This window comes from Crotalus tigris, unplaced genomic scaffold (assembly GCF_016545835.1).
Source record: "Crotalus tigris isolate CLP2741 ecotype Arizona unplaced genomic scaffold, ASM1654583v1 scf7180000017625.6296891, whole genome shotgun sequence".
In the NCBI taxonomy this organism is placed as follows: Eukaryota; Metazoa; Chordata; class Lepidosauria; order Squamata; family Viperidae; genus Crotalus; species Crotalus tigris.
This window is the reverse complement of record NW_024096520.1, coordinates 4,553,551-4,573,032: the sequence shown is the minus strand read 5'-3', so window position 1 is coordinate 4,573,032 and position 19,482 is coordinate 4,553,551. Positions and strand designations below refer to the sequence as shown.

General features: G+C 35.4%; 1 protein-coding gene across 2 annotated transcripts in view; it reads right to left on the bottom strand.

Annotated features, from left to right (window-relative positions):
• Window positions 1-19,482, bottom strand: part of FANCD2 (FA complementation group D2) — a 45,175-nt gene that overhangs the window by 21,780 nt on the left and 3,913 nt on the right. For both annotated transcript variants that reach the window (XR_005555578.1, XM_039334023.1), the window contains exons 4-28: window positions 19,284-19,351; window positions 19,062-19,165; window positions 18,628-18,691; window positions 17,282-17,334; window positions 16,608-16,686; window positions 15,739-15,863; window positions 15,247-15,334; window positions 14,913-15,017; window positions 13,583-13,683; window positions 13,258-13,366; window positions 12,798-12,833; window positions 12,490-12,633; window positions 11,781-11,915; window positions 11,101-11,232; window positions 10,340-10,447; window positions 9,043-9,152; window positions 8,691-8,751; window positions 7,056-7,175; window positions 6,558-6,631; window positions 6,322-6,465; window positions 4,845-4,945; window positions 4,304-4,419; window positions 2,736-2,844; window positions 1,214-1,315; window positions 271-383 (exon numbers count right to left, since the gene is read on the bottom strand). Coding sequence is in view for 1 of the 2 variants with exons in the window: in XM_039334023.1 (XP_039189957.1) it covers window positions 271-383; window positions 1,214-1,315; window positions 2,736-2,844; window positions 4,304-4,419; window positions 4,845-4,945; window positions 6,322-6,465; window positions 6,558-6,631; window positions 7,056-7,175; window positions 8,691-8,751; window positions 9,043-9,152; window positions 10,340-10,447; window positions 11,101-11,232; window positions 11,781-11,915; window positions 12,490-12,633; window positions 12,798-12,833; window positions 13,258-13,366; window positions 13,583-13,683; window positions 14,913-15,017; window positions 15,247-15,334; window positions 15,739-15,863; window positions 16,608-16,686; window positions 17,282-17,334; window positions 18,628-18,691; window positions 19,062-19,165; window positions 19,284-19,351 (2,501 nt within the window). In the remaining variant the exon portion in view is untranslated. The remainder of the gene's footprint in view (window positions 1-270; window positions 384-1,213; window positions 1,316-2,735; window positions 2,845-4,303; window positions 4,420-4,844; window positions 4,946-6,321; window positions 6,466-6,557; window positions 6,632-7,055; window positions 7,176-8,690; window positions 8,752-9,042; window positions 9,153-10,339; window positions 10,448-11,100; window positions 11,233-11,780; window positions 11,916-12,489; window positions 12,634-12,797; window positions 12,834-13,257; window positions 13,367-13,582; window positions 13,684-14,912; window positions 15,018-15,246; window positions 15,335-15,738; window positions 15,864-16,607; window positions 16,687-17,281; window positions 17,335-18,627; window positions 18,692-19,061; window positions 19,166-19,283; window positions 19,352-19,482) is intronic.

The window sequence follows — 19,482 nt, the reverse complement described above, 5'->3', positions numbered from 1 at the left end:
TGATTCAGTTTCAGGCAAATGATCACTACAGTGGTTACCAAGAATCTGAAAGTATATTACTCCGATTTCTATCCAATCTCACTGCCAACTGAGAAGATCCCATTATTCTGCTTGTACAACAAAAGTTTCTTGAACAACTTTCTGCAGATCTTCTGGCTTATTATATTTTCATAAAAGATATATACATGGATATATTAACCTCAGACTTCTAGAAAGAGACCTAAAACATTCCACGTTATAAATTCAATGTATTTTCAATAAGACACATACAGATTTTTCTTGTTGACTTGTCTCAGCTTCTGCTTGAATTATGTCCGAGTTCTCATCCAGTTGTGAATTATCTCCAAAGCTGTTTTTGCTATCTGATTTTACTTTTTTTTGTCCTAAAAAAAGCAAAAGGTTCCAACAACAAAGGAAAGCCAGTTTCATAGCTGATTAAAATAAATAGAAAACTTCTAAGGAAAAATATATTATACTATATCTGAAGTCTAACTCCTTGCATTAACACAGCAGTTTAGCGGATTTCACATATTTCAAATAAAGTCTGCTAAATGTAACTTTTGACTGAGCTTAGGCAATGATAGACTTCATTCCAAACAATAGATAAAATGGACAATGGTCAATATTTATTGTTTCTGCCCACATGTAGGCATGTTCTTTTTCCACATGAATAAACTAGTACTTTATACAATAATCTCATGGACTAGGAAAACCACATTCATTTTTCTAGACACGTTCCTGCTACTGCTTATTATGGGTATTATGTTGGATTCTAAATGTCTCTGGAAGAAAAAAAAAATAAGTGGCCAGAATTGTCACAAAACTTTGCTGCCCTTGGGAAGATTTTAAAAAAGGCTGCTAAACAACTGCCCTAGCTATCCTGTCTCCTGTACTGCTGATGCCTAAAAAGTGATTTTGTTGAGCAGTTTGATAGTTGTACAAACACAACTTGGGGGAGGGGGGAAATGTATATTCATGTTATATTTCTGAAGCTACTTTGAATCATAGAGAAAACAGTAAATGAAATTAAATTAGCTTGACTGACCACTTAAAGCAGATGATTTAGTATTGCAGCTATTAACAAACAGAAATAATATATAAAAAAGCTTTAATTCAAGTAGAATTTAACTATAATTCTTGCTCAGCCATTAAGTTTATCTGATTTTTTTTTACATTTTAGCCGAAACAACAGTTTATGAATTGTATGTGGTACCTTTGTTCTTTTTTTTAATAACAGAGGTAGTATTGAGGACAGGAACAGCTTCCAAGGTCTCAGAATCAAAGTTAGCAAGAGGAGGAGCATATCCAGGGCTTGCTGAAAAACCAGAGTAAAACAATCCAAGTAACTCGATTAAGTTTCTTATACAGATTGTCCTTGACTTATTACCACAATTGGGACCAGAATTTCCATTGCTAAATAAGGTGGTTGTTAAGTGAATCATGCCCGATTTTATGACCTTTTTTTTTTTGCAATGATTTAAATGAATAACTGCAGTTATTAAGTGAACTATGCAATAGTTAAGCAAATCTGGCTTCCCCTATTGACTTTGCTCGTTAGAAATCAAGCTGGGAAGATCCGAAATGGCAATTACGTGATCCCAGGATGCTGCAACCATTGTAAATATGCCAGTTGTCAAGTGCCTGAATTTTGATCACATTACTGTGGGGATGCCGCCATGGTTCTAAGTGTGATGACCGGTCATAAGCCATTTCTTTCTTTGCCATTTTGACTTCAAAGAGCTGCCAAACAAATGGTTTTAAGTTGAGGAATACCTGCACAGTAATCCTTGGGTTACAATGGCAATTGGAATGGATTGCCTTCATTAACTGTCACGCGATTGCATGACATAACAACAGTTCCAGTTGTCATCATAACCCCAAGATGCACGGGTTAAGTGGGAAGCAATAAGAGTCCCTGTAAGGGGCACGGGGGTGCTGTGGGGAAGTACCATGGAGGAGTGGGGGGTGGGGGAGGCCAGGCACAGGCTGTGCAGGAGCACAGCAAGGCCAGGGGAAGCAGGGTGCAGGGCTGTGCAAGTGCAGGGAGACTGGAGGAAGCACTGTGCCATGCCACACAACTGCATAGAGACTAAGGGGAGACTTACCAGAGCGACTGGTGACCTTCCCTGCCGGTTTCTTCATTGATTTTGCTTGTGGGAAGCCAGCAGGAAAGGTTGCAAATAGCGATTGTGTGACTGCAGGATGCTGCAGCTGTCATGAGAGCTAGCTGCCAAACAGCTGAACTGCAATCACATGACTGGAGGGGGTGATGCCCCAGATGGTACTTTGCAAGTACCACTCATTCAGCAATGTCACAACTTTGAACAGATGCTGAACGAGTGGTCATAAGCAAGGATTATAACACATAGTTCTTATAAATATATTCCATTCCTGTAAGGAAATCAGGGTATTCTGACTGAAAACATTAATCACTTACATCTTTTCCAGAGAACTACTTGAAACATTTAAAACATATATCTCCGCTTCATCATATGTTAACTGTAGACATATTTAAAGGTAGACATATTTAACACATTAATCCACATACATACTTTCTATATAGGGACTTTACATTCAATCATCTAGCCCTAAGAAAATTAGAATAGTATTCTTTCCCTGCCTTTTTCACATTTATTCTTCAAGTTTAAGTTTCCTATTGTCTTAAAACAACCCGCATAAATTGGATGTTATTTCTGCCCACACCCCTTTTACACCTTTATTTCATGCAAGATTACCTGCTAAGCATTTTTCTAGAATACACTGTAGCTCGGTAATGTTCTGTAACCGAGTCAAAACTTTTCCTTTTATACTAGGTTCTTCTTCTCGGCAGAAAGCATTTACAACCTCGAGAGACAAATTCATAAGATCAGGTTAGAGACTTTTCTTACCAACTACTACCAATTTATTTTTTTTGACAGTTCCCAAACTGTTATGATTTTTCAATATACAGTATAATAAAAATACTATTCTTCAAACCTTAACTTAGTTCCAAATATTGGCCCCTGGTAAAAATAAGTTGATCACAAACTTTAGTAGGAAGCAGTGACTATTATTTCTAGTCTTAGTTATATATGTATGCTTGTGTTTTTTGTATCGGTTTTCTATTGGTACACAATGCCCAAGAATCATCCATTATGACTTAGGCATTCTTATAAATCCTTTAACAAATAGAGAAATAAATAAAACAAGCCTGTCAATATTTTAAGTAATAAATTATCAATATTCATCTTTATATTCTATCCACCAAAAGGGCAATTTCCAGTCTTAAGAATTCCATATTTCCCACCCACCCCTAACTATTACACATAACAATAGTGAATTAAGCAGTACAGGTAGTCCTCGACTTATTACCATTTATTTAGTGACCATTCAAAGTTACAACAGCACTGAAAAAAAAGAGACTTAAGATCATTTTTCACACTTATAACCGTGTCCCATGGTCATGTGTCCGAAATTTTTGTGCTTGGCAACTGGCACGTATTTATGACAGTCGCATTGTCCTCTGGCCATATGATTACCATTTGTAACTTTTGGCTTTCAACAAGCAAAGTCAATGTGGAGAGCCAGATTTGCTTAAGAACCATGATTCATTTAACAACTGCAATGATTTGCTTAACAACTGTGGCAAAAAGGTTGTAAAGTGGGGCAAAACTCAGTTAACAATTGCACAATTGCACAACAACAGACATTTTGGGATCCGTTGTGGTGGTTAGTGAGGACTACCTATAATCCGACATTTAAAATATTTTCAGAAGTAGCGCCAGCCATTAAGGGCAAAAACAGGAAAGAGAAAGATAAGAAAATATTTTTCTACTTTTACTGATACAACAGTGTTTATATGGAAAGAAGTGTATGTAAGGAAATTAATATTTGTATACTTACAAACCTAAGATTCAAATATTTTTATTCATGAACATGCAATAACAAGAGTAATTAGGAAAAAAATACTATATTTAGCTATGCTAAGTCTCTCCTTTTGGGAAAAACTCTCAAAATGAAAGATTCTTATTATACTTTAGGAAAGACTATGATTATCAAACAGACATCTGGCCTATTATTCGGGAAAGTAGGTCAGCGGTTCAAATCTCACCGGCTCAAGGTTGACTCAGCCTTCCATCCTTCCAGGGTAGGTAAAATGAGGACCCAGATTGTTGGGGGCAATGTAAATATATATATACATTGCTTACTGGTGTACACCGCTTAGAGAGTGCTTGCACTTAAAGCGGTATATAAGTCTCATAAATAAATAAATAAATAAAGTGTCAGCACTATGAAAAAGTGCACCTTCTGAAGCCCTGCTTACCTCACGAAACCAGTTCACCGCATGAAATAAGAGCGAACAAAGGAACTCGCGTTCTTGCTTTGACAAAGACTCTATTTTTTCTGTCACCTCCAAGCTGGTCAGATATAAAGGGCATACTGTAATAGAATACAGTAAAAGAAATTCACTCATAATTAAGTTCATTCGCTTAATTGTTAATCAATCTTTTTCATACATTTTCCTGAAATGAAGTTTGGATGAATGGTTTCTGTTTTGTTTCTGTTTCCTTTTCTCCCTATTTTCTAATGAGTAAGTTTTGTTTTCTGTTGGCTGTTACATTACAGCCATGTTGTAAGCTGCTTCAAAATGTGTTTCTAGCAACATTATAGAAATATATTAAATAAACAAATACACATTGTAGATTATATTTCAGTGTAGCAGATGGTAATGCTTAAACTTGAACAAATTAGATAAATGATGAGCATCAGTTTTAGCACTCGTTCTTCTGCATCAATATCCCATCTATAATATTCCAAATAAAAATGGGTTAAATTAGACAGAGGTAACTGTTTACATCCTATACCTAATAAAGCATCAATGTCCTCCATATTCCCTTTATTCAGTTCTGACATGCAGAGCCTCAGCAATCGGAAGAAGGGTGACAAGCACACTGGAGACACTAGCCTGAGAGGTGAAAAGAGAGAAACATTGTGAAATGACAGCATGGCTGTGGTGCTGAATACAGGAAAAAAAAAAGCCTTACTTTGGAACACGTGCAACTTGGTCTGCAGAAGGACTGAATTTGCTTTGTGACTAGTCTCCAGAGTATTGCACCTATATTCCTGTGCCCTCAGTCAGCAGTCATGCAATTGATATAAAAGAGTACTTCTTCCAGAGCTGTGTAGGTCTCAAAATCGTCAACAGCACATACAACTTAACTTTTATTGCTGTTTACCAAAAGTGTCAGGAAACATGGCTGGTAGGAGAAAACTTGGCTGACTGGAGGGACAGGGCAGGGGAAGCCAGAAAAAAATAGTTGTGTTAGGCTTAAAGCAGTAGCCAGCCTCAAGTAATGTGAGATCCAGATGGGCAGGTGGTGGGAAGTCATTATAGCAATTTTATAGAGTTTGGAAAATGGGGCTACAGAGAGACTATAATAATTCATTGATATATACCAAGGGGCCAAAGTCCTACAGACTTCTCCGAAGTTTTGCCTATCAGATAAGTTACACACAATATAACTTTGGGGAAGGGAGAGCTGAAATGTAAGTTTACAAAAACTCCTTTCATCCAAAGCCCTGGAGATGGCAGAGTGATTTGGATTTCATAAGAGCCATAAATGGGAAAGAGAAACAGGTGTAATTGTCAATGTTCCAATTCGAAAACTGACATCAAACTCTAATTTTGGGGAGACCCTACAGATGGCTCAAGAGATCAACTAGATTACAGTCTCATGAGATGAAACATTTGAGAAGTACTTCCTCACATCAGCAAACCTCCACTTTTAAGACATGCGCAGAAACAGGAATTGCAAGAATCTGACAAGAAGGAAAAATCTACCCACAAATTATAGTATTTATCAAACAGTAGCAACCAAACAAAATTAACTGAGAAATGCCATGCTTATGGCAAAAGAGGACAAAAGCATAGCATCTTTAGGGTAGAATTTCACATGAAAGTCTAGAATGCTGCTGTCAATCAGTCTACACAGCCAAACCCGAAGGACTGGAACCCGCTTTCGGAAGGTGTACGGGGTGATCGCAATCCTTTTCCCCCACCGCATTTCCAATTTCCAAAGCATTGAGCAAAATGACTATTGCTTTTTCTTTATTCACTTAACATGTGATAATTTTGGAAAATACATACAATACTTTTGGTTTTCATAAGAGGATTTTCCATTAACATTCTTGCACACCCAAGCATGCCCTGTCCAAATGTATTGAGACTGCAGTTTCTAAACTATGCTGGATACAAGGATCTAATTTAGATTTAAACAGCATCTGCTCCAAGAAAACTCTGCTAGCACTTCAGCTGAGTAAAAAAAGGGAGGCAACACTAACCTTTTGTCCTTGCTTTCCGCAGCTGTTACATCCAGGTTCATGGAAAAGCTCTGGGACAACAGGGGCAGCAAGTTAACAGCAATACCCCCCTCACTTTCACCATCTTCTAAGCCATATAGAGCTTTCAGTGGGAATGGGAAAGTGCTGGAAAGAAATCCAATGTCAACAGTAAAGCTCAATATAAAACATCAAATTTAATTATTTTTAGGAGAGATGATAGTACTTCTGGAAAATACCTATCCTCTATCTGGAGAAGATCTGTGACAAAATCGTTCTCAAAGTCTTGGACCACATAGTCCTTAATCCAGGCCTTAAGGGAAAAAGAAAAAAAACAACAACAATTCCAGTGGCAAATTAATTGGAGTTGGAGAACAATGGAGAGATTAGTTATTTTCTTCAGATTTATAGTACTGAATGCGCCTTATGGCAAGTTTATACAATTCCAAATGGGGATGCAAAGTACTCTTGCAAAAATTGCTGTAGTAATTTTTCACATGATAAAAGGTGGAAAATACCAAATTATATCTAATCAATAGCTCCGCATGCTTCAAAAACTTTTCAAAAGATTCCATAAGCTTGAAAAAAGAAAGAAAGAAAGAAAGAAAGAAAGAAAGAAAGAAAGAAAGAAAGAAAGAAAGAAAGAAAGAAAGAAAGAAAGAAGCTGCTTTAAGAGTTGGCCATAGTTATGCAATGTAATAAGGGAAAGGCTATAAGCCCAGAACTCTGTATCCTACCAGGATCTGCAAATCCATACTTCCTTTCTGAATTAAGTTGGCAAGTTCATCATAGTACAAAGCCAAGGCATGAGGAACCTGCCCACAACAGGAGAATACAAGCTCCAGCAATGTTATAATCTGCAGAGGGAGAAAGGAAAAAAAAGAAGAGCACTTGCTTTTAGGCACCTGAAGGTCAGGCACAAATAACCAGGAATATTCCTTGAGTTCAAAGCACAGAAGAGTTTATTATTGCTATCTATACACAATAATCTAATCAATAACGGTCAAAGCCAAATTGGTGCTAGATAAGGATCAATGGAATTCAGAGGGCTGGATTTGGGTTTCTTGAGGCAACGCAATGACTCCAAACTGATGGCACATTTAACTCCAGCTTTCACCTCAGCCTGCTCTTCTCCTACAACGACAGAGATTCAAACAATATACTGTGAGCAGCATTCCAGATTACCTAAAACAACATCAGGCAAATGGAAAATACTCTGTATCAGCATGTCCTTAGGCAGTTGCCTTTCCAAGCAATCATAGACCATTAGACCCAGAAAGAAGAATAGGCTTTATTTTAAATTTGACTCTAAAAAGTGTTTTAATTTTTTAAAAATAGACTATTTTTACTATCCCAATCCTGTTAATTCAACAAGGAGTGATATTTCAATAGTTCATTAAAAAAACACCTCTAAATAGGTCTACATTCCAGGTTAATAGCACTGCGTAAATTTTATGTCAGACTAAGGCTGGTCTGCCAATAGATCTGTATTGCTGGACCCTTGATAACTCTGAGCTTGGTGGTTTTCTTGCAGACATTTCATTACCAAGCCGTGTAACATCATCAATACATCAATATCCACAGCTTCTCTGACAGGCAGATTGAAGATTCACTGCAATGAGTCCCAGGATTTGACTGATGCCTCATGTAATAATATCAAAGGTGAATTGTGATGCCTGTAAATGTACCTATAAGGGAGCTAGTTGGTATAATAATTAAGGCGCCAGGCTAGAAAGCAAACGTCTTGTCTTAAGCATGAAGCCAGCTGGGTGATCTTTGGGCCAGACCAATCTATTTCAGCCCTAAGCAAGAAAGCAAGGGCATTTCTGAAAATCTTGCGAAGAAAACGGCAGATTTAGGCAGTTGAAGGCACAGCCCCTCCCTCATCTCTTTTACTCAACACAAGTTTTCTTTTGAACATATGATCAGCCAGGTGGAGAAATTATTTCTTAAATGATTTAAGGTCTCCTGTGCTTTCTTCAACAATATCTGGGCTTCTCTGAAAACTCCCACTCATCTGCTCTCAAATTTATACTGATGACCCTTCCACAAGATAATAATCCAGTTTCCATGTAATTCTGAATCATAGTTATTATTTGTACAAGCTGCGACAAGTCAGGAAAACTGTTTTGCCCTCAAAATTTCAGCAATGAAGTCTAAGGGAGCCCTGGGGGATGGAAACATAGGGCTGAATCTCTATGGACATGGCCAATGAGTTGCCCATATCTGCAGTACAAAAAAATAGAAGAAGAAAAAAATGGGGGATAAATCCTTCTCCAACTACTTTTCCTCATTAAAGCTAGGAAAAAAGAATAATTTTATATTCCCCTGGTAGCACTAAAAATCTGCTACATAGAAACAACAGAACTTGCCTGTCTGTGTTGTTCCTTGCTCAGCTGTTCCCTTTCCAGCAGTTTTCCATTTTCTTTGCTCCTGAAATTAGGTATGATATTAATTAAGGATGTCTGATGCAGTCAAACCTTCACATATAGTTTCTTAGTCTGAACCAGAGAATTACTGGAACATTGTTGATGTGCTGAGGAGTTCAAAACGAATGCAATAAAGCCCTTATATTCTTCCTTCGCTGATACTGTTCATTATTCACTTTACTTTCAAATTTTTTATAATTCTAACCCTTTTTATAAGTTTAACCCACTGTTATGTAATGATCTGCAGTTCATCTATATTTGTCCTGTCATCATCATGTGATACTTGCTTGCTCACCTCTTGGCTGCCATACTGCCGACCATGGTAACTGCTCCAATAATCCCAATACGTTTATACTTAGGGATAGTACTTGAGAGCTGCTTTCTAATCACCATGTGCATATCATCCTGGGTGGAAAGGAAACTAAGTATTATAAAACTGACATCCAGAAATGTGAGATAAATCTACTTCTCCTGAATTGTAAGCAATGCCTAAAGAACAGTAGTAGCACAGAACTATCAAAGCATACAAAAAAGAAATAATACTATTCTGTTCTATAAACTGAGAGATATTTTAAAATTACAATTTTCCCCCTTGGGATTCAGTGCAACAGTAAACAATGCTTTAATAGTTGGTGATTATTCTTTGAATGTAAAATGCATTTGCAAATTTTAGAATTAAGAATGAAATTAAAGCAAGCAAAAATATCTGACAGGCAATGCATTCATATAGAAATTTATGATTTCCCAATGATTCTCAAATAATGAACTAAATTTTACTTTGGTTATTTAGGCAACTTAGCATTCAATTTCATATGTTATACTGAATTTGGAAAACATCTAGATTCATACATGGCTCCAATTTTTTAATGAATTTACAAAAATGTACAAAAAGCCGAGGTGGCACAGCAGTTAGAGTGCAGTACTACAGGCCACTTTAGCTGACTGTGTTCAGCAGGTCAGCGGTTCAAATCTCACCGGCTCAAGGTTGACTCAGCCTTCCATCCTTCCGAGGTAGGTAAAATGAGGACCCAGATTGTTGGGGGCAATGTAAATATATATATACATTGCTTACTGGTGTACACCGCTTAGAGAGTGCTTGCACTTAAAGCGGTATATAAGTCTCATAAATAAATAAATAAATAAATAAAAATACTGACATGTGAAAAAAGAAATATTAGTTGAGAATTATTAGCAACATTCACCAAATTTTGAGTAACTATTTTACACCCACTATGCATGAAATCTTTCTGCCAATGGCATCTAGACATTTAAAACTGAATAGAGAACCAGCCCCAACGTCTTCAGATGTAGAGGACATAGGGAATGATCTTGAAGGAAAAGCCACTATCAATGCAATATTTAGATTGCCAGACTTGAGCCCCAGGTCAACAAGATAATTTGAGAAAACGACTCAGACCAGTCCCTTCCTAGTTTACAGGAAGATAAAGTGAAGGAGGGGACAAAAGAACATTCAAATTTGCAAAGTTCTGTTTTTATAGTTTACAATAAAAATAGTCCTGATCTATATGGCATTGGCTTCTTAATCTGGTTTACCTTGTGAGGCTAATGTCAGCTATCAGTGGTCCACTCACCTGGATGTGGCTGTTTCTATGCCCCTGGCTAAATGCCAGTATGCTGAGGATGTGAAATAGCTTCCGGATTTGCTGTGGACCAAGATTATCCATATAGTCCAAGATGCTCTGAAATTAAAGTTCACGCTCACCTCTCTAGGATATCATGAGTACATCAAGCAAGTAAGATAAATTGGAACACTCCTATGAGATTTCTTTGTGTCACACAGGCAAGTAAAAGATGGACCAAAGGCCTTCTTGCCACAGCTAGTTTAGTATCAGCTGGTTATGAGATTCTTCCAATAATTAAGTGCTCTGATCCAGAAAATCCATCTTAATGTTTTGGTGGCAAAAATGCATACTCAGAATTATTTTAGAGACCAAATATGCCTATATTGATATAAATCTTTGCTCTGAAAAATAAGTCAATCGGCCACAAGGATTCTAATAAGAAAAAAAATAAATCCTCGCTCTTCAAAGAATCTCATATATCTTCCACTATTAAATTAATTCCCCAATTTTATTTAATCAGTCTCTTTTCTTTTTTCCTTCAGTGAGAAATATGCAATAATATTTGACAGCTAAAAGGGATTATATGCTTATTTGTCGGAGGCTATCACAAACTAGACAGAATTAAAAATACTTTGGTATATGAAAGAATAAAAAATGCTATTTTTAAATATGTTTATTTTGTCTTTTCACAAAAATTCCAATTTCTAACTCTGCAGAGAAATTAGTTAAATATACCTGAATCAAAACTTCCAGAGCTGAACTCTACTTACCTTCAGAAAGACAACGTAAGGAACAACTGATGAGGTATGGACAGACACAAGATCAGTTAATGTATCCAGAGAAACATCCACTTCAACCTTATTGCCACCACATACATGAGTAACCAAGGCACCCACAATCTCCTGCACAGAAGCAAAGTAGGAAAGAAAAATTTACAAGTATGTAAATGCTTTGCTTTAATTAAAAAAAAAATCATTTGCCTGCTAGGGTTGAAGTTGGTAAGGAATGGTTGAAAAGTCTTTCTTAAATAAACTTCCAGGTTCCAGTGAGTGATAAGTAGTACAAAGCACATTGAGGTAATGTGGTCAGATAGGCAGAAAGATTAAGGACTGAATCCCAAAGTAAATGAGGGAAAAGTAAATTAGTTAAGCGAAAGGGAAAAGTCAAGCTTACACAAAACTGATCAATCTCAAAGTAATAAATAATAAAAGGTAATGTATGAACTTGGCAGAGAAAAATTATTGTATTACAGCCAGAAATATTACTTTGAAAGAAATGTGCACAAAACTTTACAAACACACACACACACACACACACACACACATTATTTATTTCTTATTTAACTAATTGCTACTCCCTTTTCCTCTCCAAATGAGTTATTCAAAACTGCTTATGTATAAAAAATGAACATAATAAAAATGCATGTCGCAAATATATGTATCTTTTGTACCTGCTGGCAGTAAGAATCAAAAGCTGTGAATGCTTGCTTGTACATGCAGCTACCAAAGGAGACAACACAAGGATCTGCTGAATTCACAAAGCTCTCAGCAACTGACAAGATGGCTGGGAAAAGATCTCTCATAACCTGAAAACATAAAACGGCTTCAAAAATGCATCTTTGTCCTTCCAATGCCTATGGCTGATCATATTTACAGTATTCTAAAATGTACTAACAACATAAAATCAGTTAAACAAGTTCCCTGAGGATGGTCTCCAGCCTGAGTCTGAAAGTTTGGAAGAGTAAATCTCTGGTCCCTGGGACCGATCCAGATTCAATCTTGCAGTTAAACATCTGACTGCTGCTATTAATTCATCCATTTGAGATGATGAACAATATTCTATTTCTGCTTTTATGGGAGCTAACAATATACTGAATCCTAAGATAAGGATGCCCATTATTTTCTTCAGGAGAACAGGATATTTATGGAGAAAGCAGAAAGTCATTTCACCATCCGAACTTGTCATAATCCCCCAAATGGTGTGGCTTTCTCCATACATTATCTGATTAATGATTTATGGCAGTACAGTATTTATAAACATGTGGAGAAAATAATCAGGTGCGTGGTCCAACAAAGAAGAATCTTTGCAATATTTAGTCTAGAAAGAAAAATAAGAAAACCCATCCAATGTGCTGAATTGTATCATAGCAAAGGACCTACCAGTGAGTGATATCGGAAGGTGTTCTGCAGCAACTGCTCTCGCAAACAACCTGACTGAATCTTACTCTTCAACAATCTCTCAATTTGCTTCTTGTTTTTGGTATTTGTAGCATAGATAATTAACAGCATTATCATATCCAGAATCTTTTAAAAAACAAAAGTGCTAAGTTAATTATGCAAATATTAAATCCAAAATAAAAAAGTAGGTAAACAATGGCAAGGGTCTTTAAAAATTAAGAGTCTCAAGCAATAAGAGGCCCACAAAGACTAAGAGGAAAATAGCTAGTGCAGAATCTAAATAGGATTACCTTATGATCAGAGGCAGAAGGAATATTCTCAATAGCCTAGAAGAAGGATGGATTATGCACATTATGAAGTTCAATAACTGCTTACATAACATACATAAATAAACTCTCAGAACTCTTCAGCAGAACAGATCTGCGCTAATTGCCAGAATTATATTAAATTCTGCATATATTTGAGAAAGATGGGATAATTTTTAGTAAAAATCTTACAAATGCACTCTAAAGTGTCAAAAAGGCATGTTTTGCTTATAATAGGTTCCAGTTTCAACTATTGGCATTTGTGCATCATGGAAAACTCAGAAAAATGGAGCACAACACTAAAGATAGAGAACCACATTTAGTGCCAGTTTTATAAGAAAGAGGAACCCTACATAAAACACATAAAACACAAGATAGCTTTATAAAAGTTTGTGTAAAAGAGAGAGCATGGCAAAAGGCAAATAAATAGGGAAAAAAATTTAACCTTAATCCAACCTTCTAATACAAACTTCTGAAATTTAAGAGCCGACTTTAATACGTCAAAAAGGAGCTTGAAAGAATCCTTGTTAATACTCATTTGGCTTGCGGATAGACTGAAAAGAAGCACAAGAACAGATTCAAACAACATTAACACCAGCATTAACAGTATTAAAATAATGGTTTGGTAAGGGTAAGGCTTTTGAGTTAATTTTTTTGAACAATGTGTTATGATAGTTGTTGGATTTACCTTATTTTATTGGCTCAAGATATTGGCACAAAGAGTCATTGAATAAGGCTAACATAAAAGGATATTGATATTATGTACAGACCTTGACTGTGCCTGGCTGCTGAGTCTGCTTTGAGAAGCCTGGATACTTGGAAGGGCGGCACAGGATTCCAGATTCAGCTTCTTACGAAGATCAGAGATTACCTGCATGACAGTAATTTTCATTCAAACTAATTTGGGCAACAGCAATGTATTCAAGACAATTACTAGGGAAAATGAGAAAAAGGAAGAGGAGAAAAGGGAACAGCGTACAAAGACTGCAATGAAGTATTTTTTATATGCAGTTTTTAACATATTTTATAACACCAATTAATATATATTCCATATTCTATGCCAATGACAACCAAATTAAAAATAGGAAAATGGTATAGTATGTCTTCTTTGATAAAGAAAACTGGCCAGAATTTTGTTTCTGCAATACTTAATGTATTATTTCCTTCTACTGTTCCACATATTGTTTATTGGGTATATATCCCGCCTTTTAAAGAGGAGCAATATTCATGGTGCTCCCTTCTCCTATTTTTTTCCCCTGCAACAACCCTATAACGTGGGTTGGGAGAGATGGAATAACTGCTCAAAGCCACCCAGCAAGCTTTGTGACTGTGGGTGGAGTAAAACCTGGGTCTTCCTGCTCCTAGTCCAGTACTGTCATGTTAAAACACTGCTTTATTAAACTCCAGTCTTGTAAGTATTTCAGATTGTAAACATTTCAAGTTAAAAATATCCTTCCTCAGATTTAAAGCAACTCCCAGTAAATTCTACTGCGTGATTAGGAAGAACAGGTTCTCTCCAGGTACCCCTCTTTAAAAAAATCATCAACAACGTTTATAAATATTGGCCCCTTTCCTGCAACAGCAATCCCCCTCCTCAAATTTAACCTGACCCAGCATGGGGAAGACAATCAGAGCCTTGTTACTTTAGCAGGCCTTTGAGGAGAAGTGGAAACCAAAGTGATTCTTTCTGCATTATAAGCTTATAAGCCATTTTAAGATTATAAGACATTAGATGAATCATTGACATAGGAATATTTTACTAAGTACGTTTTATAATTTATCTGGTTTATTCTTAGTTATTTTAATGCTGTTTACAGGTGATAGGATAAGCAGTTGCGCAGAGCCCATTGTAACAAATTAGGAACCAAACTGAACCAAATCAAGCTCAAGGCATTTGCTTACCTGCCTAGGTAAGAAAAAAGGAAGATTTAAATAATCTGAAATGATGCCAGTATTAAAAGTTTCAGAGGTGAATCAATATTGGAACCTCTGTCATTCATACGTAAAAATAAAGCCGTTTTCCAATATTTATTTCACTATTTATTCCAAAAATATAATATTCAAATGGAGCATCTTTGATGGTTAGGATAGATACTGTACCTCTGTTGCTTCAGTGGCCTTCATAGAATGAAGAATAAATTTAACTATTACGGGTAAATCTTCCACTTTTACAGCAGACACTGAAATCATGACAGACTGGCGTATCTATTGGGAGAGCAGAAAGTTGATCAGATGTCAAAATGAGAAAAAGAATTACATTCCTTGCTTGCACTTATCCCAAAATGTTGAGTTAACTTTAATGGAAAACTCAAAAACTGGAAAAAAAAACTCATCCCAAAGGCTTAGAATAAAAACTAGAAAATTCAAGGCTATCTTAGATTCTAGCTGATTCCAAAACTTCAGCAAATTTAACTCCTGACAGAAAATTCCATACCTCAGACAGAAGTTCCATATCAAGATTCAAACAGGAAAGTGCATCTAGGACTGGAACTGTAAGCCCAACGTTCTCCTTTAACAAAGAACTAAAGAATAGGCAAAAAAAAAAAATACTTTTAACAGATACAAAATACACAGACTGCAATATTATATAGGTTTTTTTTCAATTGCTCATTATAGGACTTTATTTCTTGAAGTTGGAGCCTTTTTTTTTCTTATGTTATGATTTTTCTTATTTTTCTGATTCCTGGACTGTTCTTACTAATAATTCCAAAGTCTCAGTTCTCTAAATAGATATCCCTTAAAATTTAGCAGGAATGGATTATAATAAAATATTAAAATTTCCAGGCCTTTTGCTGACTTAGTTACTTTGGACATGGTCTCTATTAATTCCTATAATATACTTAATGACATAGTGTTGCTGGAAAATGCCAGAAAACCATAAAAATACATGAAGAATATTTTTAAAACACAGTAATATCATATTTACCTAAGTTGCTTGGCAATTTCACTATGCTGGGAATCTTCCAGAATTTCTGGCAGACTTGTAATAATATCATGTTGAATTGATGGAGGTGAAACATAAACCATCTGCATGATCATTGAAACAAGATCCTACAGGTACCAAAGCATGAAGTCATAGAAATTCAAGAAAACAGTTTCTCTACAAGTGACTGCTCAGCTAAAATACTGACAAGCCAGGAAATATATGCTATATATACATACCTAAGATACTGATTATGCACTAGAAATATATTATTTATATAGTATGTTGGCAAACATTTTGCTATAAATCAAAATCAAGCTTTATTAAATTTATATTCTAACCATGTCACTATCCAAAGTGACTCTGAACGGTATATAAATGTAATAAATAAAATTGCTTCAAAGCGAGATGGGTGGCAAACAAATGTAATAATAATAATAATAAAAAACAAACAAACAAACTTGATTTTGCTACTAGGAACCCCACAAATTGTTTCTCTGTACAACCATGTAATTTTACTCCTCCAATTTAGTCAGAAGAGAAATTTGGTAAATATTTTTGCTAATAAACAGGTCCTAACTATTATCCATGACCATATCTGCTGCATTTTTGATCCTATAAAAGGATTTTTTTTAATTCTGCAAAATTTTTCAGGAAACTGATTTTACATTACTTAGCCTGATATATGCAATGAACTTCATCTACTGTAATGAAGCAAAGTAAGCAAACATAATAAATACATATTTTATTATAACCCAGGGACCTCAACAGCATGATTTCAAGTAGCACAACATAAATTATATTGTAAGATCCAGCACTAGCTGAATTTTAAAATGAACCCTAAGAATTTCTAACTTATTCTTTGATCTTGCCTTGTTGTCAACTATCTTGTCAAGCCATTTTAATTGATTGACAATCAGCCGAGGCAAATTTAATCCATCACTGCCAATACTGAAAAATAAAAATGACAAAAGAATCACAACAGGGAAGAAGAGATCAAGCACAATATCTTCCTTATTACTAATATAGATTATATTAATCTATTAATTGTTGAACTGTCTAGACATGATCCATTTTTTTTTAGCATTATCTCTTTAAGCCTTTTTACTGGAAATAAAGGCACCATTCATAACATAAATAACATTAGGAAGATTAACACTTTAATTTTGAGCCATGTAATAATCTACACTAGTCAATTAATAAATATCAATTAATTAATTAATCGTCAATTGTATTTCACCAGTCTATTTGTTTATTTTGCATGTAAGGTTGGCCTTTTATAGCATAATGTATATATACCAGAAGAAACTGAACATCAATCTTTCATTGTGTATTGCTTAGGACTACAAACAAATTATTTATACCAGTCTACTGTATTTTTCCCCCCTTCAGGGCAAATCAGATCCCATATTTAGGATTCCAAAACAATAAAAAACAGAGGTTATCTGATAGACAATGTTCTACTTTAAATACCTTTTAAAAGTATCTATTTGTTTCTGTTTGTTTGTTTGTTTGTTTCATAGTTATCTCCCTCAGACTTACTTACCTTTCTTGAAAAAATTCAGGAAGCTTTTCAAATAACAGTTTTATCACAGCAGGCTTCCAAAAAAGAAAAAGATAAAAGTGATTTGAGAAAATTGCTTTTTTACATTGTGTACAAAATCTTATACAAAGTAATGCAAGAAAAATTTCCTAAAGTATCAGTAAATGGTACATAAAAACATTGGAGATGTACACAAGGAAAACGATATAATAGCTTTTGATTTTAGAGAAGACAAGTTACAAATATTGAGGAATCTAAGTTAATATAGCATTAAAAAGTTAATGCAAATACATATTTATAATAAACTTAGTTTTAAATATAAAGAGATACAAATAAATTTTCTGACTGTAAAACACACACACACACACACACACACACACAATCTATATAAATAAAAATGTAAATGTTCGTTTGTTCAAAATCTTAAATCTCCGAAAGTTCTTCACCGTTTGCTTTGAAATTCTGACACAACGTTGCATTCGAATGGATGGCACTGTTTTTCAAAAAAGCATGTTTTTACCTGTCACAGGTGTGACATCTATATAATATAGGTATATAAAAACATCCTTTTTTGAAAAACAGTGCCATCTGTTGGATATAAAAGCAATACATGCTACGATTTCAGACAATATCTATATCTGCACAGACAATGGAACAACAAAAAATATTGTATACCCACAAGCATTGTGAAATTAAACATATTACAAACGTATACTCTTGCCTCTCTCTTCCACAGATTCAGGTAGGGGTCTGAATTATACTGAACTGGACTGAATGAGAGTACAGTTCTTGTAACCCCGGACCAAATAGAGCAGAATAATAATTACAGATGATTGGAGAAAGGTGGGAAAGGTGGGAATAGACTGCATATGAACTCCATTTTCCCCACTTTTATCTTTCCCACAAGTTCAATCTAATACCCTAGGGCAGGGATAGGCAACCAAAACACTCAAAGAACCACTTGGACCCGTTTCTCACTGAAAACAAAACACTGGGAGCCGTAAAACCCTTTTGATATCTAAAATGAAGATAACACTGCATATCTCCTTTTTTACCTCTCTCTCTCTCTCTCTCTCTCTCTCTCTCTCTCTCTCTCTCTCTCTCTCTCTGCCTCTCTCTGCCTCTCTCTTTCTCTATCTGTCTCACAAACCAAAGAAGTTCAACCAATCAATTCAAACTTTGTGAGAAGTTTGAATTGATTGGTTGAACTATTTTAGTCCCACTTTTTTTTTTTCACACTGCACATGGTGGCTGAGGACAGGGAACCACAAGAGATGGCTGAAAGTGGCACTTAAGATGTTTACTTTTGATTGTCAGGAGAAAATGAGAAAATCAAATGATAAACATACCTGCAACATCTCAATACCAAGAAGCAATTTAATGACACTTTCGCAGTATGAATGTACTGCATTACTAAGGAGGAGAAAGACAGTTACCCATTACTCTTGTTACAAATTCATTCTAGAGAATTTGCTGTTTGGTTGCATAACCTAACTGCCAAGTGGAAACGTGAATTTAAGACTATGTATTTGTACTGGAATAATCTCTGGATTCGTTAAACAAAAAAATTGAAGAGATTTATCACTTTCAATCAATGTACTATAGAATTTACTTATATGCTTTTGGTCTGCCCTCTAAAAGGTGCATCAGTTCTCATTAGTACTTTTAGCCCTATCCCTATCCAAGCAAGTTCATGTACATCACCAGGGATTTTTCATTGCTACTATAATTATGAAACATTTGGGTGACAGTTTTCAAGCATCAAATAACTCTTTTCACTTACTTTGTTTCTTGATTTTGTGCGGGTATGCATGGTAGAAGACAATTCCTAAAATGATCTCTGTTTTCAATGTGGGAATCCAAGCCACTGATGAACTCTGCAACAATCTAATTTTAAAAAAGGGCACAAAAAAGGAAGACTGAGAAATCATAAAAGTCATCATTGCTTTTCAGCTCTTTGTTATGTGGGCTGTAATAAATATATATCATATGATCAGATTCATACCTGTGGATAAGAAGGGTGTTTTCTTAAGGCTTGATTCAACTTTTTCTGTAAAATTGCTCCATCTACAGCTACAAAAAAAGTATCAAGAGAATCATACATAAAAATACGTATCTACATCACATTATTCCAAAATGCCACCTTCCCTTGTCTTTAAACAGCTCCATAATAGCTGGCAGAAATCCAACAACGTGTTTTTTTA